At 42.0% G+C, this 26,090-nt stretch overlaps 1 protein-coding gene across 2 annotated transcripts in view; it reads right to left on the reverse strand.

Annotated features, from left to right (window-relative positions):
- The window catches only part of LOC134546140 (potassium voltage-gated channel protein Shaker), a 263,221-nt gene extending 239,132 nt beyond the window's left edge, over window positions 1-24,089 (reverse strand). Inside the window, exon 1 of one of the 2 annotated variants that reach the window (XM_063388693.1) lies at window positions 23,979-24,089. In XM_063388693.1, coding sequence (XP_063244763.1) covers window positions 23,979-24,061 — 83 coding nt within the window. In that variant the 5' untranslated portion in view covers window positions 24,062-24,089. The remainder of the gene's footprint in view (window positions 1-23,978) is intronic. The other variant, XM_063388692.1, reaches the window with a different exon arrangement.
- Window positions 24,090-26,090: the final 2,001 nt, after the last annotated feature.

Genomic DNA, 26,090 nt, shown 5'->3' on the forward strand with positions numbered 1-26,090 from the left:
CTTATTTTTAAAGATTTTTTTACTAAATTTATTATTTCACTCTGTGAAATGTGTTTACGAATGGTGATTGTTATTTTATTTTACAATTATAATTAAACATCTTTCTCTGCACGTTTTTGATGGCTGATGAGCGTTTGATGCGCGTACAACGCCAAGGTGCATTTGTACTTAACCGTCTGTTGTTGCTTGTCGCGTGGGTGGTAATCGTGTGTTGGCATGTCGGGCACGAGGCTGGCGGGAAGCCTACACCGCCAGGCGCGACGCAGGGGCAGAGGGCTGCTAACCGCAAACCTCTCCTCCGTGTCAAACCTGCCTCCTCCGCCCGGGGCCAGGCCTGATCGGCTTAGCTGGCCGCGGACTTCTGTCCCGCCTGTCGGGGGAGGGGGGGAAATGCCAGCCAGCGCCCCTGGCGGCGAGAAAGGCCACCGATGGAGGGGGGAAGTGGTGGCGCGTTAAAGTGCGGGCAGTCCTCCCCCGCCGCAATTAGCCGTGAAGGTTAGCTCTCTCTAGTTGTCGCCACACCTACGAAAATTATCGTGCTCGTACCGGAATTCATTCGTCCAGCTCAGCGATAGCCAACTCGACTCTCCTTTGAGGGCCAGACACACATTAATTGATATTGCATTTTTTTACATTACTTTGTCTTCTATGTTATGTACAGCGACTAATTAATAAAACTTAGTCATGTAATGATATTACCATTTAATTATGTATAGTTTACATGAAAATAATTAATATTATTAAGCATTCTCGTGAGATACCATGGCTTCCTAACATATCTGCAGACAACTGGCCAAAAAAGACGGTTAATACACAACAGAATACTGTACACGATAATACTTATTTTTAGAAAATTATTTTAAGCGAACTACCATGGTCTAGTATGACGTGCGGATAAAGATGTATTTCACATTCTTTACAACAGAATACGATCGTCCTGCTATATTTTGATTAATTGTTCAGACAGCACAGTAGACTTGAAACACACATAAAGCCGCTCTACGATATTGATAGGGGCATGCATATTTCGCGAAAAGACTTCGAGACTAGCTGAAAGTTAAAACACTGTAGCAGCGTCTGTGTCTCGTGATTGAATGAGTTCCTTTCAGGTACATGGCGGTTGTTCCAACACCAATCACAGTAATTTCAGTGCGGAAGCAAATGCTTGCTGAGTGACTCAGTCAAATACCTAAGGCAACGACTTCTCTCGCAGACGGCCGCCAATTACAAGGAAGAAACCGCTCGTGTGGTCATACCTTGTTGCAGTCTAATAGGCGTTAATATTATTTCGTGACAATATGCCGGCCCGTAGTTATTGATTATCCCACCGATCTCTCGACACTCCCTGGAACACTGAGTCAGTAATAAACAGGAAGAAACAGTGTGAGCGAATCACGTGCCACTCAGTCCAAAGGATGAGAAGACTCTGACCTTGGTATCAACCAATGACCACACGAATGTGCACAGTTGAGTCTACCCTGGAAATAGAAGCTATTTAATCGTAACGAAACACTGAATGTTCACGGATACAGATTTAGGAATACGGTTATAAAAATTCGCGAATTCGTTTAGCGATAAACTAGAATAAAAATGTTCTTTTTTTTTTTTTTTTTTTTTTTTGCTGCTTCAGTGCTTGGGGCACATTTTGTCTGAAGGACTCTAAAACAGTGAAAAACCCTCAACCAACGAAATATCGAATCACAGGCAAACCAGTTAAGACGACTCACAAGTCAGCAGCCAATGAGCTGGCATTGTTTGCCCGAGTGTACACAGGGCTGTGTAGTCTAGCCTAAGGGAGGGGGGAGGGGTTAATCGAAACCGTGAATGTTTCCAGTCCCTTAAATTACTATTCGACTGCTCATCCGAAGGTATAACATTTTTACTTTAAGATAATGGTGTTCTAACCACTTTACTAGAATTGCTAAGGGCCTGCAAGACTCAGCGTTATTATTATATTAAAACCTGGAATACATTCCATTACGCACTTGAACGCGTTCTCAACGGACCATAGGTAGTTTCGGCACCCCCAAAGAACAAGATACCGATAATAACATTACTCAATTCAAACGATCCAATCGCGTGCAAGTAATTAAAAATATGGAAGCCACTAATGGACAATCGACACATTACATTGTGTAGAGTTCATTCTGGTATCAGAAAATAACGCAAAGTTTGCCGGTCCCGAAAATTACTCAATCGTAAGAAACGGTCGTGTGATTATAGGAAAGTCTGGCTGTGAAATGTACTGCAAACATTTAGTGTCTCTATTTATGAGTTAGAGAGATATAAATTTTGCTGGTTCAATGACCGGCCAATGCTACGTTTTCCTGACAATTAATTCACATATTCTAATTATACTTTCCCCATTATTGGTTTTGAGTAACCAGAGGCGTATTAATAAAACTATGACCAAAAAAAGACACCGCATAAACATAGGATTGTTCGGAGTGTTTTTAAAAATAATCTGTGCAATTTCCAGAATTATTTTCATAAGAAATGAAGTCAAATATTTTTAGATTTAGTTTTATAAACTGAATACCGATTTTAGCTACATATAATTTAGGGAATTAAATTAAATAAAACCATTTTAAAGTCCATTTTTCACAAATAAATCTTTTTAATGATAAATTTACATCTTAGTAACTTTCGTTGACATCAAATCCTTTTCAAAACTCAAAAGAGAGCTAATGCATTCGTTAACCTATTATCAAAACTGCATTGACAAATTATAAATATGATTGTGTAAATGAGCAGTTAACAAAATCTACGCAACTCACTAAGCTATGCCATTGGTGAGATGAACATGTGTTAAAAATTAAGGGTGCCTAAAACTAATGTTTCACATTTCTGCGCCTACGTCACCAGGTCACAGTGGTTCTTAAGTATATTTAAATTCTAAAGAGCATTACTTTTACTTATTACTTTTAATGTAATAGCCGTTTATTAAAGTAATCATAAGTTTGTTACGTATTATTATTTTTGGTTTAATTTACACATATTTTATAAAGTTGGGAAACAGAGCCGAGCTGTTAACTGGTCCTTTTTGTTACATATTGATTTTTTAACTGTTTGTAAATGTAAATTAGTTAAGTGCTACGAAAAGGTTTAGGTAGAGGAACATAAGTTCCTCATTTTTAAATTTATCATTACGTCGGACTGGTTTGACCGAGTCCCGAGGTGCAGCGCTAGTGTGTGCAAGTGACGTCACGATAGTCAGCTGTTCGCCGCAAGAGGCGAGAGAGTGTGAATGTCTGTGACTTTGATTTCAGTGAGATCGCGCTCTGATTGGACAATACGTTAACGCTTAGCACATTCCCTCACTTCGAAAATGGCCGCCACCAAGGTAAACCAATTCGCTACATGCCGCCAGACCACGCGTCTGTCCTTACTCCATGGCCGCGCGCGGGTGGCAGACGGGTGTGCGTGCAGACGGTGTGCGGGAGTGACGTGTATCGTCTGGCGGGCGTCAGCTGGGCCATGACGACTAGGGCACTTTCGTCATGTGTAGGGACCGGAAAAATTCGCGGATTCATTTTGCGTTATGCTAGAATCCAAACAACTGTGCCTTCATGTTGCTTCTGTGATTGGCTTACAGTTTGTCTGAAGGACTTTGAGCCAATGGAAAACCTTCAACCAAAAAAGTATCGAATCGCAAGCGTCCCAGTAGACAAATGTCATGAGTCGATAGCCAATGAGCAGGTGCCTGAGTGTCTAGGGGGTTGTGGAGTCTATCCTAGAGGTCACTGAAAGCGCGAATTTTTCCAGTCTCTAGTCATGTGCTGCTGGGAATAACTGGTCGAAGGTCCGAATCACTAGCCCTCGCTGAAGAATTTAAGCCTCAAAATTTTAGTTTTCATCTTTGTTATAAACTTTTCGGCACGCTAGGAAAAATAATAAAACCATCGTTTCAGTGAAGCACGCTTTTCCCCAGCAAATTAAAATGTCGCTCGTTCCTGCTCGGAGGAATTGGCGTGCAGAAATTAAATATGCAATTTTTGAAAACGCCAATATTCATTTGTATTGTTTTTGTATTAGTTTGTTTTGTAAATTAACTGCCTTTTTAAGTGTATAAATGATACACGCACGTTCCATCGAACATTTAGTTTAACTGAAATTTTAAATTACCGATATAAGAGTAAATTGTCCAGAAGGTTTAGTCCTACTTATACGCAGGACTGGCACTTTAAACAGTTTACTTAAAAAAAAATTAAAATTTGTGTAATTTTACGTAGCACTTCTTTGATAGACATACCTGAGTCATTAGATTTGTATTTAGCTTTCTAAATTATTTTTAGTATTTAACTCTGTTTACTTTTAATGAGTCATTTTATGGACGTCCACACGTTATGGTCTGTTATAGTTATAGTTTAATAGAACGGCTTGTAGGATTTTTGGATTGTTAGAGCTTAGAAAGTCAATAGCGTACACAGAATTTCATTTCGGGAAAGATGAAGGAGGGATAAGACCACTTTAACCTGCTGTTTTGCTTTCGATTACATTCCTTATGTTGGTGAGACATAGAATTCTTAGGATTTTAGAGGTGGGGGTTATATATCTCCTTTCCCCCTTTTCACATGTCTTTGTCTAAGGTTTTAAAATTATTTCACTCTCTAATTCGTTTGTAAAAAGATTCTAAAAAAATTAAGATGACTTATTAAGCGTAAATAAATATTTAGAAGTATTTGCTGCTTACCATATTTTACGACTTTGTCAACTTTATAATTTTTTTTTACATCTTTATTTTCTGGATATTCCGTTGGTGGGAGAGCAAGGTAATAATTACGCGTGTGGTTTAGAGTAATTTGGTAACGTTTAAATTGGTTTTGAAACAAGTACCTGCTGTTCTCAGTGGGTGTCGATATTGTGGTTTCGGATTCTAGAAGCGAGTAGTTTTCACAGTTTATGCAATGTAAAAACAAAGTAAATGCCATAATTTTATCAAGATAAATAGAGAAGGATCTGCTCCAGAATAAGATTTCACTACCCATTAAATAACGTAAGCAATTCCTTTCTGATATATACTTGTAGGCAAGAATATAGGATATAAGAAGATTTTAACGAGAATTTAAAAATAAAAGTCTCAGGATAAAATAGTTTTTTGCAGCTTGTCATTAAAATAGACATTAAAATAAATTAAAAGTAAACAATTTATTTAAATTTGGTAACAAAAATTAATGATCTGGATAGTTCTTTCAACAGGCACTTTACTTTTCCTGGAAATGGAAAAAATTCATTTCTGATTTCTACGAAATATTTGAGAACATTAAGGGTAAAAAAAAAAGGAAATTTTGTATAAGTAAGCAGGAAAATGCGTTTCTCAGAATCCTGGGTAGCCAACATTTAACATAATTCCTAACGGGAGTAAAAGTTAGCGGGAAAGCTGTAGTAGTTTTCACGAAAGGAAAAAAAATACTTCTTGGGCTAAGAAGATGCATTATTCGTTCAAAACTCTGAAACTCATAACTATATTATAATTTTTTACATTGTATAAGTAAAGCCACGATTATTTTGCAGAATATTTTCGGCCCATGTTATAATAGTCTGCTATATATACACTTATCCATATCGATGTGTGCATTGGCTGATACCAAGATCACAGACTTATCACCATCTGGACCGAGCGGCACGTGATTCGGTCTCACTTTGCCTCCCTGCTTATTACTGGCTCAACGCTTCCCAGACCGTGTCGGAAGAACTGTGGGCCAATCATCAACGTAAAACAGCTGTATATGTGTTTCAAGTCCAATTTGCCGCCGAATGAATCTGCGAGATCCTCGTGTCTCTACAACTGGGCCACGCGGGAGACAGTGCAATCCACAGTCGCCTATGAGCGCGCGGCGACTGCAGCAAGTCCACGCACGCACAATACAATTATTGCAGACCTCAGAAGACTCTGATCCAGGCAGACAAGACACACACACACAGAAATAGAGAGAGAGAGAGAGAACAAAAGAAAAGTGCTTGGCCACCAAGCGCGTTAGAAGTGAATCTTCCGCACTTCAATAAATCAAATCCACTTGAACGCTGACTGGAAATGTGCAGCTGAGGGGGACGGTATGGGTGTGTTTGTCGTTTTACAGCGGTGGCCGTGCCCACGAGAAGCGATGGTCTGCAAAGACGATTGACGGAAAATGCAGCACTGTAGCGTCACCTCAATTAATTTTCCCAGATAGTGAGGATTGGGGCGTTCAATATGTCCAATCCACGTCTCCTGCCATCGAACGCCCCAACTCCTAAGCGTTACGCTCCGATGAGTCATCGACTACAAAACAAAAATGCAAGGCAGCAGTCGCGAAACTTCTCCCGTGACCGGCGATACAGGGAGGGAGGGGAGGGAGGGGAGGGGTGGTGGTTTCCAGAGCAGCGCAGTTCCCGTGCCGACACACCGACCATCGCGGGCCACGTCGGCGCGCCGCGTCCAACTGATATCGACCCCTGCCTGCGGCCCCTCCTCCCGTGCCCCGCCTCCTCGCCGTGACGAACCCAACTACCCGTCGCACACCCCCGACGGTGGTCCTGAAAGTCCTCTGCAGACTCGGGGAAAACCTGATTCGCAGAGCCTCCGTTTCTTCGTGGATTCGCTGGGTAGCCAATTAGACTTGAATCACGCGCTTATCTCCTCCACGTTTGATTACTGGTTTGGTAGAGATGTGAAAAAAAAAATTGGCGTATTCATTTCGCGATAGGCTGGGATAAATATGAATACACTTGGCGCTACTTCTACTATTGGCTCACAGTTTATCTGAAAGACTATGGGCCAGAGAGAGAGAGAGAGAGAGAGAGACCGTCGGCCAAAGAAGTCTCGAATCACAAGCTTCCATGCGGAGACGTATCACAGGTCAGCAACCAATGAGCAGTGAACATTTGCCCGAGTGCGCAGAGGACTATGGAAGCTATCCTAGAGGACTTTTAACCTGCGAATTTTTCCCGGTCCCCTGATTATTGGCTGGGGCATGTATTTTTCAGCTCAGAGCTGAGAGCACCGTCTCTGTTTCGTGACTGGTCGAGTTTCTTCCATGTATACTGTCAGAACTCCAATCACAGTAACTCAGTGCGAAATAAAACGTGCGCCGAGTGGCTGGGTCAAATAGCAATGGCTTCTCTTGCAAACTCCCGCCTACCGTGAAGAAGAAACCACTGACCCAGGAATACAATATAGCATATTAAGGATGTTCAGATGTGGTTACCCAATCTCACGTAACGCACCAAACGACTTGACTTTGTTATTTGTAAATGGCCATTCTATAAAAAAAGCTTGATTATACTCAGGAAAGTAGACTATAGCCTGGAGTAAAATGTTTTCGGGCAAAAATAATCGTTGCCCTACTGTTTTGTAAACGCATCCTTTGATGTGATCTCGAGTATTCCAGCAGACATGCTCCGTACAGCATAGCAAGAGCTAAAATTTCGTCTGAATATTCTCCGTGCTACCAAAGGAGCTCACATAGACGTCTAATAAACCAGTAAAAATTTCAGAGTTTTATTTTGATCCATCAGAGACCGCTCAATTAGTTTTCAAGATAATTTTTTTTCAAAATTCCAGCACTGTTAAAAATTCTCATCTTCAATTTACAAAGAACACTGATTATAAACTATCCAGAGATCTAGGTAAATTTACGATTATCTTCATAAATTTACGGATCTTGAGTTAACTTACTTTGAACATAAATCCAAATGAATATTTTAGGTGTATTAAAAACACTGAAAAAAAGGTTAAATATACAAAAAAACACTTTATTTGACCACGAGAGTGTTTACCTTTGTTTAGAACGAAACACACAACTCTAAAGTCGAAATACAGCGTAGTTTCTACGAAGATTCAGTTATTTTAAATAACCTAGAACTCTTCGTTTAGGTATTTGAGCCGCAATCTTCGTTGAAAATTTCGTATATTTACTGTAATTCCTAACAGCGGGGCGAGATTTAGAGACACACTACACTCTCTCTCTCGCACCGAGCACCGAGCACCGAGCACCGACACTGTGCCTTCACGCGCCGCGTCGCCCTGGAGTGGATGCTGTCGCCCGCCCCAGCCGCGAGACCCGGCCGTCGATAATCGCGCCGCGGCTCCGACGCTTCGTGCGGGCGTAACGCGTGACCGTCAGTTGGCAACGGCGGTCGAGGATTCAGCCGTGCCGAGGCACGAGCTATTTGCGGCCCTTGCACGAGTTGGCCGACCGACAAGTACAGCTCGCCGAACAATGGCCACCCGAGCTGGCGGCACATGGCAGGACTAAGCCAAGATTAGCGGTCGAACAGCCCCACTACACCATCCGCGAAACAGTCTGTACACGCACCACTCTCCAAACATGGCATGCATTTTCCTCCAAAATACCACAATACGCTGTTCGTATGCGTGTAAAACCATTGGCCTGTTCGAACGAATCACCCAGAACTTGGCAAATTCGACGTTGAAATGACAATAATTACTAGAGCCATGTATTTTTTCGCGAAAAAAAAGATCATCAGACCAGCTGTGTGTTAAAACTTTATGGCACTGGCTTTGTTTCGTTTACTTCAGGCACATGTATACTGTCAGTACGCCAGTCATGGCCATTCAGTGCTAAAGCAAACCCGTCCTGAATGGCCCGGCCAAACAGGGCAATGGCTTCTCTTGCAGAAGGCCGCCAGTTACAAGGGAACAATCGCTAGCACAGGAATAGCGTTTTTCAGTCTAGTGATTTATCTGATTACTTCACGAAAAATGCATGCCACCTAATGATTAAAGACCTGAAAAATTCGGTGATTCAATCAGAGGTATGTTAAAATTCAAACTGTTTCACTTTTGACCTGCGTATATGATTGGTTCACAGTTTATGTGAAGAGCTCTGGGCTAATAAGAATCTGTCGCCAGTAAAAGTACCGATCAGGATTCAAATCACTCAAGTAAGTGACCAAAGTGCAGGGGACTCTTTCCCAAGCGTGCATAGGACTGTTGAGTCTATACTAGAGTTATCGAACCAATGAATTTTATAGTACCTAACCATAATTCCCTCGTAGATAGTAAACCCACACCAAGAAAATAAATAAACGGCGAAGTGTAGACGATGTCACAATATATCGGCATATATTTAGAATTGAAACACTTCCAAGAAAAAGAAAACAATAGTGTCTCTCACGACGATGCATGACTGAGATCTGGAAAAATTCGCTATTTAGATGACCTCTACTATATTCAACAATCCTCTACACACTCAGGCAAATGCCACCTGTACATTGGTTACTGAATTGTAAGACCTACTAACTGGGAGACCTGCGACTCAATACTTCTTTGTTGAATGTATTTTTTTTTTTTTCATTGGCTAAGAGTCCTTCAGATAAACTGCTGTCCAATCACAGAGCAGTAAAATGTTTTGATTCTATCATATCTCGAAATGAATACGCGGATTTTTTTTTTAGGTTTCTATCCAATACGCATGGGGAAATTCATAACCTAACACTGTGGTTCAAAAGTGACACCTTAAACAGAGAAACATATTTGCGTGGCACAAATTAATAATAATTGTTTGTATATGGCGAAATAAATACTGAGCAAAATTGTGTTTGTACACCTAACAAAATATATAGTTGAGTTGAGGAACAATGTTTTGGGGTGAAGAAAATCATTCCCACAGTCAAATATTTCTTTGAATCAACTTTATGTATTTGTTTTGCTATAGACAAACAAATACAGCAATTAGATTTGCCTGTGCATAGCGATTATTTCCTTGTGTTTGGCGGCCGTCTGCAAGAGAAGCCACTGCCTATTTGGCCGGGCCATTCAGGACGGGTTTGCTTCCGCACTGCATGGCTGAGATTGGTGCGCTTACAGCAAACATGCACCTGTAATAAACCCAGCCAACCACGAAACAGAGTTATAACACACAGCTGGTCTGGAAATTCTTTCCGCGAAATTTACATGGCCCTACCTGTACATTTGGAATCCAGTAGATGTAACATTTTTATTTTACTTACAGTATCTAACTAAAATTATTAAAATTACCTTTTTTTAAAGATTAGCTGTTTAAATATTTTAATTTTTATTTTTACACGTTTGAGTAAGTTTTACCAACTTTTATTAAATTCATAGAAAATTTCAGAGGCTTGATGATATTAAGAATACTTGTATTCAACAAATGTTTGTCGTAAATAATTTATTTGTATTTAAATTAAAAATTTTTGAGGTAGCATTAGCCTCAACCCAAGCAATTGTTTTTAAACGTGTTCTAAAGTATCTAAAGTAGTAGTTATCAAGTATCTAAAGTAGTTCTAAAGTATATTCACAGTTTTACTGTTAATTAAAATACACACCCAATTATGATCTGGCCACCGTTAAGTTAAACTGCCGAATAAGAACAGCAGGAAACCAAGCACGTAAATACAGAAGTGTAGAGGCACATTAATGTGCGTGTAGTGAATCCTTTCTCGAGTTTGACAGTTCTCGCAAAGCAACACACGACGTTCGTCCACGACACGAAAACTGATGGAACGCGTGAAGTTGTTTACAAGCACTGGCACTGGCAGAAGGAACAGTAACCCACGGAGAACAACTGCCAAGTTTGAGTCAAGTTACATCGCACAGACTTTAGCTCCTTAAGCTCGTGAGATTCGGCGCTAAGTGATGTGTTTCTTCAGCGACGTAAAACGTGATGGGGGTCCCGCCCCCCAAAAAAAAAACACCAGCAAGCCGTCAGCCGCCATGACAGGTTTCCTTATTTATACTTCTCCGGGTTTTCTTTTCATCTTCCCGGACGGATTGAAACCGTCTCGATGTTTGCTTTCCTTCGCCGTGCTAAAATCGCTGAGCCGTCTTCAGGTGGAGAGAGATGCCTTCCATCTGAGATAGTTTCTCATCGGTTTGTGAACTACTTTGAGGATGAAATATTTTAAAATAAAAACCTCATCACAGCACACGGTATCCTTCAACAAGTTTAATGGAATGCGTGACCAAAATTGACTGTAGATAAAGTGGTCGGCCCGAATATACGTGCACCACCGTGTGTGTACTACACTGATAAAACTGATAAATCATCAAGAGAACAAATTTGTAAAAGATTTACAATGCAGCACTAACGAAACGTTGTTACTAGCAACATAATGATCCGTATACATAACTCATTTTACCATAATTTATAACTTAATTATTTTCAAAACAAAACACGGTTTAAGGTCATTTTTACTCGTAAAACTGGGCGTGGTTATTTGGAAACGAATCACACATTTTTAATCGTATGAGAGATGCATTCTAGAGAAGTTGATTTATCGCAAAATATAGTTCACCTAACACTGTAACTTATTTACTCGTATTATGTTTATTGGAATAAATGGTTTTAACGTGAATCAAGGGCATTTTGAAATTCAGCTATTGGATTATATATTTAGCCCTTTGAAGACCAATACCGGCCAGAGATAGAAAAATAAAACATAAAACAAATGAACTGAAGCGTAAAAAATAATTAAATCTTCCCACAATATATCATTATACGCTGCAGCCCACCCATTAGTACTGCCACGCCACGAACGGAAAAAAGAAAAACTAATTCGAATTTTAAAAATCAACTCTTGAAAAAAAAACGGGAAGAAATTCAAACCAAAAACGTCATCTCGAATTCAACAGTTTTCTGAGGCTTTTAAAATTTCAATTGAGTACAATACCAATACTGTGTCGATGTTATGGCAAAGATAATAATTACGGAAATACTGGATTAATATACTAACGTGAATGAAGCGTCAACAATGCAGTAGTATGAAATGGTTAAAAATCATTAAAAATATTGAATTAAAAAAGAGCTTAAAGGAAATTTTGATAAAATCACTTCGGGGTGAAACTGTCCTTCCCCCCTACTCTCCAACGAAGGATCCATGTATTCAATTTTTATGACTCCAAGCCTCACCGTCTCCACGCGATGCGAACTACAGGCTGACGGACGGACCCACAGAGAGACAAACTCTCTCCTTCTTCAAAAAAGGAGACGTGCCCGTGCAGGAGAATCGCAGCGTGTAACACCGTTCACAGAAGACAAACACCACAACTGTCCTTAAATATTTCTTCTGCTCTCCCCCTCCCATTTCCCACCACCACGGAAGGGTGTCAGAATTTGCCCAAAAGCCTCGGGCGTAAGTCAAATACAACGTACAGAATTTTTTTGGTAGCCACAAACTTCGGAGAAAAACGCACAAAAATAATATGCAAAAATATACATCGTTTTACTTTGTATTCTGAATCCAGTTTTCACCTTTGGGGGGAGGGGAGTTGTCCCTAACCCTAGTTGTAGGGTGGCTTCCACAGAGCTTTAATACAATCCATCCCATGGACACCTTTCCCATTTCCCTGGGACGAGTTCTAGTTACGAGCGAAAATGTCGTTCTTGAATAACAGAGTAGGAAACATCCGAGCATTTGCCGAAACCAGGATACGCGGAACTGAGTACGAACCTTGGTCATAAACTTTCCAACAGTTGCACCGTCTAGCTGGGTCGGAGGGGTCAAGGACGCGTCTTCCCACCGTGCCCCATGCGTGGAGAACGGCAAAGTCCATGTAATTATTTGAAGAAAGGCTTGTGATTGGCGGACGTCTGCAAAATAAGTCATTAACCTATTTGGCCGGGCTATTCAGGACGCGTTTTCTACCGCACTGCATGGCTGAGATTAGTGCGCTGAGGGTAGACATGCAACTGTAATAAACCCAGCCAACCACGAGACACAGACTTGCTACAGAGTTTTAAAACACAGCTGGTCTGTAAATTCTTTCCGCGAAAAACTTGAGTGGCCCTAATCATAAGCAGATTTCAACAAGCCCTTCAGGACAAGAAACCTGTGACAACATAAAAAAATTATATTAAAAAAACTAATTTGGTTGGAAGGTGAAATTTGGTAGCAAACAGAAAAAAGAACTACTATCTGTACTTTTACAAAAGATTCCTTTCGAAACCAATTGCCAAGAAATAATTTGTAATACTACAAGGAAGATATTGCAACATTGTACAACACGTATATTTGGTAATTTTTTCATATATGAAATACGTTTTTCGAGATAATACTAAGTATTTCTTACAAATATTGGTGCATTATTTTATATTTTAATTAGTGTCTCATTGTAGCGTAATATTTTTAAAGCATGGAAAAAATAACGAAGTATTCTACAATTTTATTTTATTTTGTTTTATTATGTTTATTAATGTGCGCAGTTATTATTGTAAAGCTATTCAGGTAATGTGTTCATGTATATGTACAAATTAAGAAATATGTGTAATTTCACATGCGAAGATCTGTTCCGTTTACAAAAATAAATGCACAGTGTAAACATGGGATAGTAGGTGTGTGTAGGTGTGTGGAGGCCAGCAAATACCGCGACCCCGCCAGGCCTTCACTCCCGCATGTTGCCAGCACACACCAGCACACCATCCCGACCCCAGCAGAAATTTACGAACCGCCGTGTCGTTTACCCGGCAATCGACGAGGTTGTCGACTAACATCAGCTGATGAGCGGCGAGGGGGCGTAGTCGCGGGAAAGGCGCTTGCCTCCTCCTCCCCTGCCCCAGCAGCAACCCCCTTCCACCCCCCCTCCCACAACATCCAGGGCCCCCGAAATAATAAACGCGGTGCTCTTAGAGCCGCGCGCACCTATCCTCCGGGGCCCATAACGAGCCATTAACCGCCCCGGGGTTGAAATACGATCTTCTAAACAACCCATTACCACCCCTCGCACCCTCGACCCGCCTGCCCTCTTCACCAGCCACCCCGCCATTTCTTAACCGAGGGAGGCACACGTATTGCTCAACTGAAGATGCCCGAATACTTAGCTGTTTCGAAATTAATCAGTTTCCATGAGGTTCTTTTTTATTTATTTGTATAACATCTCAGCTCTCGGTATACGGCATTTGGTAGGAGTAATTTTGTGAACGTAATGGAGTTCACATGGAACGGAAATGTGTAACCACGGTGCTGTCAACTACGATGGGCAGTATTTTAATAAATTTCACTGTCAAATACCAGCTCTCCATAACCAAGTATTTTTTTCGATTTTATCGGAGTCGTTTCATTATAAAGTTTAAATTTTCTTTTTTGCAAATCGAATGATTTGACTGTCGACGTAGCTGCTTCGGCAACGAATTATAGTCGGCGAGTGCTCAAACTACATGTTATTCGCGTCGAGAAATGTAGTTGAAAAAAAAACTGCATATATATTTGTCACGCTCGGCATTATTTTAACGAATACTACGTTATATTTCGTATCCGAGTTTCGAATTGAATGTGAATTTGCAACAAGAGAAAACATGAAGTTGCTGGTTACCGAGGTTAGATGTTACACTTCACTGGCGAGTACTGAAAGACTCACTCACATATTTTTTATTGATATCTTAAGTTTTGGTCTCACACGACGTGTTTGTTATCTATATTCTCATCATTTCTAGGAATCAAAGGATTAATTTACCTGAAAATTTATCCCCATCTATCTCTATCTGGGTCACAATTTTTTAACCACATATTTACTGAACTTTATTTTACGACTGCAAAAGGTCACGCAAATGATAATAATTACGAACACTTGCGTGTTTCCTTATTTTCCTGAAATTAAAAAGTCTTCTAAAAATTTACAGGCGAAAAGCTCTACAGGCTCGTAAGACAGAGACTTAATTGAAACGTAAGAACTAATAGTTCAGTAAATTTCCTGTATTTATATAATTCTAAACCATAGTTTAAAACAAATCTATGTATTGCAAGAAAGGTTATATGCACTATTTTTTTTTGTAAATGGCACATAAATATTTATGATAACTTACAAATATTTGTAAATTTGTACATTTACATGTGAACAACTGTATCACTAAAAAATAGTGTTCGCAGTAACACTGGGTTTGGATTCTTACCCGGATATTTATGCTTTGTGTTGTTGTTCCAGTACCTCCAATAGTTAAAGTTATTTGTAAACCATTCCCTGAATAGTTTTCCAGTATTTACTGTGTATATCAATAAGCAAGGTTAAACAAATACCTATAGTAAAAATATTCAATATTTGAATATGTTTTCCATGGTTTAAAAAAAATGCTTCAACGAAACATCATTTCAAATTTAAAATTATGCACAAATTGTCGTCAGAAATGCTCAGTATCATATCGAAAAACGTATTTTATATATGCAAATTGTTTGAATTCACAATATTTTTCTTGTAGTATCACAAATTATTTATTGGCAACTGGTTTCCAAAGGAAATTTATATAAACGTTCAGAATTTTTTTCTGCGTGGTACTAAAACCGATTTATGTTTACAAATTGCCTGGTCTGTGGGTATCGAAATTTGGTTCATACAACAAGTGTTTTTCTCATTTATAGAATTAATTATTTGATAACGGTAATACAAGATTAAAATAGATTACTCTTTCTGCTCATCAATTACAATCGTCAAAGCTGTACCACGTGCGAAGGTTTGTCTCCAGCTTTCTTATCACCCACCACGACACAGACCATTTGGTTCTGAAAAATGAACTGCTTAATTCATAACATACTTTGACAACACAGACGACATGACTGCTTGTCTGACACACGGAGTAGCCATTCGAATTTCCTCGACGAATTTTAGTCCTGCAATTTTTCGGAGATCAAAATAAAGAGGTGGAGAGCGTGATGTTTATTGGCATATTTGTAAAATACAATTGTCGGTAGAGAAAAGACATTGGTGTGTGAAAAATCAACTGTATGAATACTTATGATTAGAGGCAGAAAACATTCACGGTTTAAATTACCTCTAGGATAGAATCCACAATCTTCTATGTACACTGGTAATATAATTAGAATCAGGGTTGAAAAAAAAATTAAAAACCAATCAACCTGACGTTTTTGGTTTGAACAATTCTTTTTTGTTTGAACCAGGATTGTTTATTAAATTAGTTATTTTGGTCCTCATCGTGTTCAAATGAAAGCCATACCACATCCCGCTTTATGCCACTCATGTTGAACCAGAAAAGTTATAACATCAAATAACTGAAATGCAGCAAATATGCACATCTAACTGGGACTTAACCACAGAAATGATATTTCCTACAAAATATGGTCTTTTTATTAATAAATTTAATATTTCTTCTCTTTTTTACACTTTGGCTACAATTTAATAATTAATTTAATTTTAGATTAATATTTAGCTGGGTATATTTTACAACTTATTAAGATAATTTAAATTATAAGATCTTGATTAGTATAAAATTATTCGTTCCCGTAAATCACAAGAAACGTTAATGAGTAAACTATATTTGTTATTAGAGTGGAATTAGACCGTCCATTAAAAATTATGTTATTTAAAAATACACTCAAAAATTTATAAAAAAACCTTGATTTAAACCATGGTTTCAACCTTGGTGTCAACAGTGGTTTAAACCATTGTGATTAAAATCAGCAAACCCTGATTAGAATATCATAAATTTTTTATACTTTAAAATGATATTTCGTGATATGTTACACAACGTATCACGAAATTATAAAGGATTGTTTTTAAATTTTAGTATATTCTAACAGGTTCCAATAATCATGCAAGTTAACAAAACAGATGAAAATTAAAATGTTTCGCTTAGCAGTTGGGCCGTACCTACAAAAGCTATAAAAACACATTATCATACTTGTTGGCCACACCGTGTGCGCTATTTGAGTGCGTTGGGAGCCTCCAGATTCTGTGACACCCGATTAGTCCCGAAAGCATCCGAACTTCCCCACTCAATCGCGAAACTTCATCTCGCGAAAAACAAAAGTTTTTTTGAGTTTTCATTGGTTTTCACGATTTTATGATATTGTTACGAGTGGGGAAAACATGTCCGGAAAGCGTAGCCCAGTAAATTACATACAGTTTTATTTATTAGCTATTATTTGCAGTCTTAGTTAAATTATAACAATTTAAAGGTCTGGCCACAGATTGATCACACTTTCATAAGTCCACTTTTTACTCTACCCACTGGAGATCCCCACTGGAGATCGGCTCACAATCGGCTTTCTCCACTGTTAGACTTTATATTTGTAAACACATTTTTAAACTCAAATGTAAACAAAACGCCGCAAAACCACGTGTAAATAGATACGTGTAAACACACATGTCCCTCGGTCCTAGTTGATGCCAAACAAATCACAGTCTACAAAAAATAAAATTTATCCTTTTGGTATTGAATTTTTTAGGATAAGCTAATATCCCGTGGCTTCGTTCACGCAGTTTCAGGGTTTGTATACATGTGTATATATTATTATTCACCATTGCAAGACACCTCAGTCCCAACACACTGACCCCCCGCTGCTCTGATTCTCGATGCTCCAATCTTCGCACACGAAGCCCGTCTCTCGTCATCCGTTATCGCTCGCCAAGGGTTCACTCATCCTCTTCACTTCGCTGCGTCTCACCAGTCTCGCACTCACTCGCCGGTGTCGCCTCCAGCCTCTGACACTCACCGGTCTCCCTGTCATCTGTCCCGTTTACAAACCCCTCGGCCCCAGAATCCCCGGCGTCCTGGCGAGGCCACTTTACGCAGGAGCTCAGGGAACGTGCCCAACACTTGAGAGAAAGGTAGCGAGGCGCCGCGCTAATCGGACTACCATGTAGCGGAGTGACGGGCGCTACCCGTGTCCGGGAACCACCTCCCCCCCCCCCCCCCCCCACCATCCTCCAACTACCGGCGCGCCAGGCTGACTGGCCTGTCTTGCCTCGTCTCTAGCCGCGTCGTAACAATAGTTTGAATGTCGCTGACCTAACCTAACCAAACTTTCGTTTTAACTGCGATCAACTATGCATGTCTCATATACTCTACCGACAAAGGATTAAGAAGTAATTTTTGGAGGAATGTTAATATTTTGAAACGATTCTACTTATTATTTGTGTCACTGGACTGGTATAACAAACTCTTTTCATATTAGTTGTGATCACCTAGACGTTCGAAAAAGTAAACCTCCTATAGTGGAAAAGATTAAATTATGACTTTGTGCGAGTATTACATTTCTTTAATCCAGAGGTAAAGGACACCGTGTTAAAATTGTCTAATTATTTGATAGAGAAACTTTTTGACTTATTTCGACTCTCTTTTAAGATTTATTCACGAGTAAGAGGTACCCCTTTCTGAAACTTTTATACACTATTCTTAGTAATCTTTATTAAATGAAAATACTATTTTTCAAAATAATGGATGTGTTGATTGTGAAAACTCTACGTCATACCAAAATGGACTTGCTGTCCTTTACTTCCAAGGTAAAGATTTGAGTAACACAAATAAACTAAAATACATTTTTTAATTACGAAAACAAACCTGAAGATGCATGAACGGATATTATTCTGGCTTCTGACTCGGTGTCAATGAGAATTAGGAATCCCGGTCTGAACTAGCATTGATGTCCCGAGAGCCATAAATGCCTGGTTTACAAACAACGCAAAAAAAGTAAGAACGCAAGATGAAAAAAAATTAGCAAACACATTTTAGAGTACCGGTTCATAAAACACGCAAGGCGCAATAACGTAATGCAAGTACTGTTAAAATTCCCAAGTTTATTGCGTTCTGACTTGCGTTTCAGACGACCATATTAATTTATAGAGAAGTGATCGAAAAACTTTTATTAGACGCACATGTTATGTGCATAGAAGCCCACAATGTTCTTTTATTATATACAACTTGTTTACGCCTGTTAAACTTACACACAATGAAAGAAAATATTCCTTTTAAATCAAATTATTGTCAATTTTTTTTCCTTTAAAGATAAATATGAATTACCAAAAACATCCCGGGGTAGAAATAGTTATCTAGTATTTTACAATTTTAAAATTACGGGCTGGTTATGTACTGCGACTTGGGTACTTTATAAACGACTGTGTTATTTCTTTGCTTTGGTTGCGTCTTTGCGTTCGTTGCGCAGTTTGTGGGCCCAGCCCTTGCCCGAGGCAACACGAGCGGACAGCGGGCGCGACCCGCCAGCTGGCTCCGTGCAGCTGACAGCCGGGCTGTTCGCCTCGACAGCTTTACTGTTCGGTGCACCCCCGCGTCGAGAGTCAACTCCCCAACGGCGCGCGGAGGACAGTCTCCCGAGAAACTGCTGGGACAGCATGGAAGTGCCGACCACCAACAATACCTTTGTGACGAGGTCGGCAGGCTTTCCGAGCCACGGTCCGAGGCTGCTTGGCTTGTGGGTGCTACACTGTAGTTTTAACGTGAAAACGTTTTTAAAAAAGTGCCTCCGTACTATGGTCCCGCCGGAGTTAGCGATGAAACGCTTTCGTTGTCGCCAGAAATATTAATATATCTCGTGACTTAAGAGTTTTATCGCCTAGCGTTTTGTATATTCTGAAAATAGACTACTGTAAGTTGCCTGTTAGTGCACTAACGCCATCGTGTGCCTACGTTACTGAGCGGGGTGGATTGGGGGGGGGGGGGGTTGTGTGTTTAAAAAATAACCTCAAAACAAAATTCACTCTGCGCAACCAAAGAATTAGTCATAACTGCGCAACGGTAAGGGTAACACGAGTTACTTGTGCGTCGTGTGGATATTGAGGCGCTCTGAAAGTTGTGCAGCTGGGTGACAGTTTACAAATGTCCTGAAAGGGGTTGTTTGAGGCAACGCCGCGCGGTTACAGAAGCATTCAGCGCCAGAGGCAGCGGTTACAGAAGCATTCAGCGCCAGAGGCAGCGGTTACAGAAGCATTCAGCGCCAGAGGCAGCGGTTACAGAAGCATTCAGTGCCAGAGGCAGCGGTTACAGAAGCATTCAGCGCCAGAGGCAGCGGTTACAGAAGCATTCAGCGCCAGAGGCAGCGGTTACAGAAGCATTCAGCGCCAGAGGCAGCGGTTACAGAAGCATTCAGCGCCAGAGGCAGCGGTTACAGAAGCATTCAGCGCCAGAGGCAGCGGTTACAGAAGCATTCAGCGCCAGAGGCAGCGGTTACAGAAGCATTCAGCGCCAGAGGCAGCGGTTACAGAAGCATTCAGCGCCAGAGGCAGCGGTTACAGAAGCATTCAGCGCCAGAGGCAGCGGTTACAGAAGCATTCAGCGCCAGAGGCAGCGGTTACAGAAGCATTCAGCGCCAGAGGCAGCGGTTACAGAAGCATTCAGCGCCAGAGGCAGCGGTTACAGAAGCATTCAGCGCCAGAGGCAGCGGTTACAGAAGCATTCAGCGCCAGAGGCAGCGGTTACAGAAGCATTCAGCGCCAGAGGCAGCGGTTACAGAAGCATTCAGCGCCAGAGGCAGCGGTTACAGAAGCATTCAGCGCCAGAGGCAGCGGTTACAGAAGCATTCAGCGCCAGAGGCAGCGGTTACAGAAGCATTCAGCGCCAGAGGCAGCGGTTACAGAAGCATTCAGCGCCAGAGGCAGCGGTTACAGAAGCATTCAGCGCCAGAGGCAGCGGTTACAGAAGCATTCAGCGCCAGAGGCAGCGGTTACAGAAGCATTCAGCGCCAGAGGCAGCGGTTACAGAAGCATTCAGCGCCAGAGGCAGCGGTTACAGAAGCATTCAGCGCCAGAGGCAGCGGTTACAGAAGCATTCAGCGCCAGAGGCAGCGGTTACAGAAGCATTCAGCGCCAGAGGCAGCGGTTACAGAAGCATTCAGCGCCAGAGGCAGCGGTTACAGAAGCATTCAGCGCCAGAGGCAGCGGTTACAGAAGCATTCAGCGCCAGAGGCAGCGGTTACAGAAGCATTCAGCGCCAGAGGCAGCGGTTACAGAAGCATTCAGCGCCAGAGGCAGCGGTTACAGAAGCATTCAGCGCCAGAGGCAGCGGTTACAGAAGCATTCAGCGCCAGAGGCAGCGGTTACAGAAGCATTCAGCGCCAGAGGCAGCGGTTACAGAAGCATTCAGCGCCAGAGGCAGCGGTTACAGAAGCATTCAGCGCCAGAGGCAGCGGTTACAGAAGCATTCAGCGCCAGAGGCAGCGGTTACAGAAGCATTCAGCGCCAGAGGCAGCGGTTACAGAAGCATTCAGCGCCAGAGGCAGCGGTTACAGAAGCATTCAGCGCCAGAGGCAGCGGTTACAGAAGCATTCAGCGCCAGAGGCAGCGGTTACAGAAGCATTCAGCGCCAGAGGCAGCGGTTACAGAAGCATTCAGCGCCAGAGGCAGCGGTTACAGAAGCATTCAGCGCCAGAGGCAGCGGTTACAGAAGCATTCAGCGCCAGAGGCAGCGGTTACAGAAGCATTCAGCGCCAGAGGCAGCGGTTACAGAAGCATTCAGCGCCAGAGGCAGCGGTTACAGAAGCATTCAGCGCCAGAGGCAGCGGTTACAGAAGCATTCAGCGCCAGAGGCAGCGGTTACAGAAGCATTCAGCGCCAGAGGCAGCGGTTACAGAAGCATTCAGCGCCAGAGGCAGCGGTTACAGAAGCATTCAGCGCCAGAGGCAGCGGTTACAGAAGCATTCAGCGCCAGAGGCAGCGGTTACAGAAGCATTCAGCGCCAGAGGCAGCGGTTACAGAAGCATTCAGCGCCAGAGGCAGCGGTTACAGAAGCATTCAGCGCCAGAGGCAGCGGTTACAGAAGCATTCAGCGCCAGAGGCAGCGGTTACAGAAGCATTCAGCGCCAGAGGCAGCGGTTACAGAAGCATTCAGCGCCAGAGGCAGCGGTTACAGAAGCATTCAGCGCCAGAGGCAGCGGTTACAGAAGCATTCAGCGCCAGAGGCAGCGGTTACAGAAGCATTCAGCGCCAGAGGCAGCGGTTACAGAAGCATTCAGCGCCAGAGGCAGCGGTTACAGAAGCATTCAGCGCCAGAGGCAGCGGTTACAGAAGCATTCAGCGCCAGAGGCAGCGGTTACAGAAGCATTCAGCGCCAGAGGCAGCGGTTACAGAAGCATTCAGCGCCAGAGGCAGCGCTGAAGGGCCCGAGCGCTCGCACCGATCCAAACGAGCGCCAGAACTGATCAACAATCGAGTCTAGCCTGAGAAGAGTGAAAATATTGAAATTATCGTACCTTTATTGACAAATTTGGCACAACGTTAAAAAAATCTATTTAATCTATTAACAAGTGCAATTGTGCCCCATGAGCGATCGTTAACCCGACACACCATACGTATGGTTAAGGCAGTAGTAACCTAAAATATTTTGCTTCTAATATTTAGTTTCTTTTGCAAATGATTTGAGATGTATTCATAATATAGTTTTATTGGATTGGTTATAAAAGTATGTTCCCTACTAAACTTACTGTTTTTATGAACTAAAAACTAACTTTCATGTAGTTCCTTGTATGTACTGTGAGTGTAAATCATGTGTAGAGACTGGAAAAAAAGTTTTGGAATTAAAATACTCAACATAATTTTGATTAGTAGTACAGCGTGCAGCGAAAAATAACTTTGAGTAGTTATTATACACCCACCCCTCGAAGTAACACCGCAATTCGTTCCAAGAAAATAAAGCGCTAATCAAATACGTTTTTTCCACAAAGAGAGTGTATTAATCAAAATAATTTGTTTTCCAATCATGTAAGTGTGTTTGCAGACAAACATATTAATGAAGACACTTCTCCCGTTAAAATAAATTTACAGTACTATTATATGTCTAAATACTTTTGAAGTATAAGTATTTAAATAAATGATGAGTGACATTTTGAGTTTAAACAACCTATAATATAATTCAAAAAATTTACAGAACGCATTGTTTGCATAATAGGGCATGAGCATGTTTCAATGAATGACCTCTAGGATGGACTCCACAATCCTCTATGTGCTGGGACAAAGTACACCTGCTCGTTGGCTACTAGCTCGTGACACCTGATAACTGGGATGCTTGCGATTAGTAGAGACCTGCAAAATTCGCGGATTCATTCGGCGATAGGCTAGAATTCAAACACATATTCCTCTTAGATAATTTTTCTATTGGCTTACTGTTCATCTGGACGAATCTCAACCAGTTATAAACCCTCAACCAAAGAAGGATCGAATCACAGACAAACCAGCTGAGACGACTTACAAGTCGTCAGCCAATGGACTTGCGTTATTTGCCCGAGTGTACAGGGGTATGTGCAGTCTATCCTGAAATCCATCGAAACCGCGAATTTTGCAGGTGTCTAGCGATTAGTTACTTCTTCTGCTGAGGGTTTTTCACTGACTCAGAGTCCTCATTGTAAACCGTGAAGCAGCATGAAGGTGAACAAGTTTGGAGTCTAGCCTATCGCGAAATGAATCCACGAATAATTCCGGTCTCCAATCATGTGGTACTGTATACATTTTTGGAATAACTTATTGTAGGTTAACATCAGCTTAAAACTTTTTTTTGGTTTGTAATTTATTTAATTAATAAAATATATTTCATCTTAAATTTACCTTGACCACTGGTAACAAATCAAAAAATTTATGGGTTCTGATTTTAGCGTATTTTGAAAAGAACTCACGATAATCATTTGTGTATATCAACGAAACATTCAAAAATTGGTTAAGTCTGCATCTAAAATACTTTTCTTCCTTCCGCGTGCCAGATTACTCTGTTAATAACAGAACGCAAAACTATAAATTCGGAATATCGAGTCAAGCATATTTAAAGGGCGAGTCATAATTAGACTAAATAAGTTCAAAACAAACGACGTATGGTCTAAAATGCTTTCCAAGGCTTTGTATACATCTATGAAGTTGGAGTTGAAGTTGGAGCTGAAAAACAATTTTATTGCAAATAGTGGGAAAGTTATTTCAGATAGAACAAAAAGCATCTGAATAACGTTAGTTATGTTAATTGAACAAAGTTCTACAACCACAGGAAAAAAAAACGTGTCACTGTCGTAAAATTATTTCATGGAAATAACTGCGGGTGACATCTTTGTTGCTTCACATATTTTTTTTTGGGACATGTGTGGTGGTTGTAGAAATTGGTTGGGTTAAACATGATCCAGATGCCCAGTGTTTCATTTTAAATAATTCCTCTATTATTCACAATTACTTCAAAGACGTATACCAGCTTTCTGAAGAAATTTAGACCATAAGTGGAATTATGCGCTGGCGAACCTGCAGTCGCATTCAGACTCATCTTTCAGAAGGGTGCTCGAGGTGTTGCAAATGCGCCCTCACTGACCTCTCGTATCGCCGCGGCGGCCGGGCAGTCAGGTCGCACATGAGCGCCTTGCACAGGCAGTACATGACGGAGTCGCACGCCATCGCCCCTCCCCGCCACGGGCCGACAAACGCCACTGGCCGGCGCGCGCGCGACTCCGCGCGGTATATGAGCCGGTCCGGCTTCCGCCCGGTTTAACAGGACGTTTCCCGCTGCCAGGCCGGCGACCTTCAGTCGTCATTCGCGCGCGCAACTGCATCACCGCGACAACAAACAACTTCTTCCCCCCCCCCCTTTCCCATTATTTTCACGGCCAACAACTTTCGCCAACGATTGCTAGCGATTGTTTCCTTGTAATTGACGAACGTCTGCAAGAGAAGACATTGTCGTATTTACCCGGCCCGTTACGTACTGGATGGCTATGATTGGATGCCCTGACAGTAGAAATGCACCCGTATTGTATTGTCTCGAAAAAAATATTTCATATATGAAAAAATAATGGTAAGCATGTGTTATACAAAGTTGTAATATCTGTCTTGTAGTATTACAACTAATATTTTGTCAAATGGTTTCAAAAAAATTTTTCGGCAAAACGTATGATCTAAGAGATTGTTGATTTATTCATATATCCTACTGACTCACTTTTTCCATGCACACTTACCAGACCAAAAATGACTGCCATGATTAAATAAACAATCATAAAGGATTTTTCGTACTATTAAAATAATAACAGTATGAAATCTGAACGATTTAATTGGTGATAACCTTAGTTAGATTCCATACACATTACATCACTAGTTCCCGTACCTTGTAGGTAACCACTGACCCTTTCGGTCCCAAAGTTCTGAAATCCGTAACTATTTGTGTAAATGATTTCCTATTATCAAAGTGGTTCAGATTAAGAAGGTCCGACATTTATTTCTTGTATTGCATCTTATAGAAAAATTAGTGAACGGAACTCTCAGTCTTTTTTTTTTATTTTGTGTTGCAACGATTCATTACACTTTGTTCCCTAACATCTCTCCCCCAATTTTTTTCAGTTTGCAGTGCGCATAGGTATATACGGATACACTGTCATCCGAGAGGACTCAGTGCGCACCTGTTAGGACACAGTGCGCACCTGAGAGGACTCAGTGCGCACCTGTTAGGACACAGTGCGCACCTGAGAGGATTCAGTGCGCACCTGTTAGGACACAGTGCGCACCTGAGAGGACTCAGTGCGCACCTGTTAGGACACAGTGCGCACCTGAGAGGACTCAGTGCGCACCTGTTAGGACACAGTGCGCACCTGAGAGGACTCAGTGCGCACCTGAGAGGACGCAGTGCGCACCTGAGAGGACGCAGTGCGCACCTGAGAGGACGCAGTGCGCATCTGAGAGGATGCAGCGCGTATATGAGAGGACGCAGTGCCCACCCATGAGAGGACGCAGTGTGCATCTCAGAGAATGCAGTGCGCATATTAGAGAACGCAGTGCGCATCTGATTGGATATAGTGTGCACCTGAGAGGACGCAGTGCGCACCTAAGAGGACGCAGTGCGCACCTGAGAGGACGCAGTGCGCATCTGAGAGGACGCAGTGCGCACCTAAGAGGACGCAGTGCGCACCTGAGAGGACGCAGTGCGCATCTGAGAGGACGCAGCGCGTATCTGAGAGGACGCAGCGCGTATCTGAGAGGACGTAGTGCGCACCTGAGAGAACGCAGTGCGCACCTGAGAGAACGCAGTGCGCACATGAGAGAACGCAGTGCGCATCTGAGAGGACGCAGTGCGCATCTGAGAGAACGCAGTGCGCATCTGAGAGAACGCAGTGCGCATCTGAGAGGACGCAGTGCGTATCTGAGAGAACGCAGTGCGCACCTGAGAGAACGCAGTGCGCATCTGAGAGGACGCAGTGCGCATCTGAGAGAACGCAGTGCGCACCTGAGAGAACGCAGTGCGCACATGAGAGAACGCAGTGCGCATCTGAGAGGACGCAGTGCGCATCTGAGAGAACGCAGTGCGCATCTGAGAGAACGCAGTGCGCATCTGAGAGGACGCAGCGCGTATCTGAGAGGACGCAGTGCGTACCTGAGAGAACGCAGTGCGCATCTGAGAGGACGCAGTGCGCATCTGAGAGGACGCAGTGCGCATCTG

The sequence above is a fragment of the Bacillus rossius genome, chromosome 1 (assembly GCF_032445375.1).
Source record: "Bacillus rossius redtenbacheri isolate Brsri chromosome 1, Brsri_v3, whole genome shotgun sequence".
Taxonomy (NCBI): domain Eukaryota; kingdom Metazoa; phylum Arthropoda; class Insecta; order Phasmatodea; family Bacillidae; genus Bacillus; species Bacillus rossius.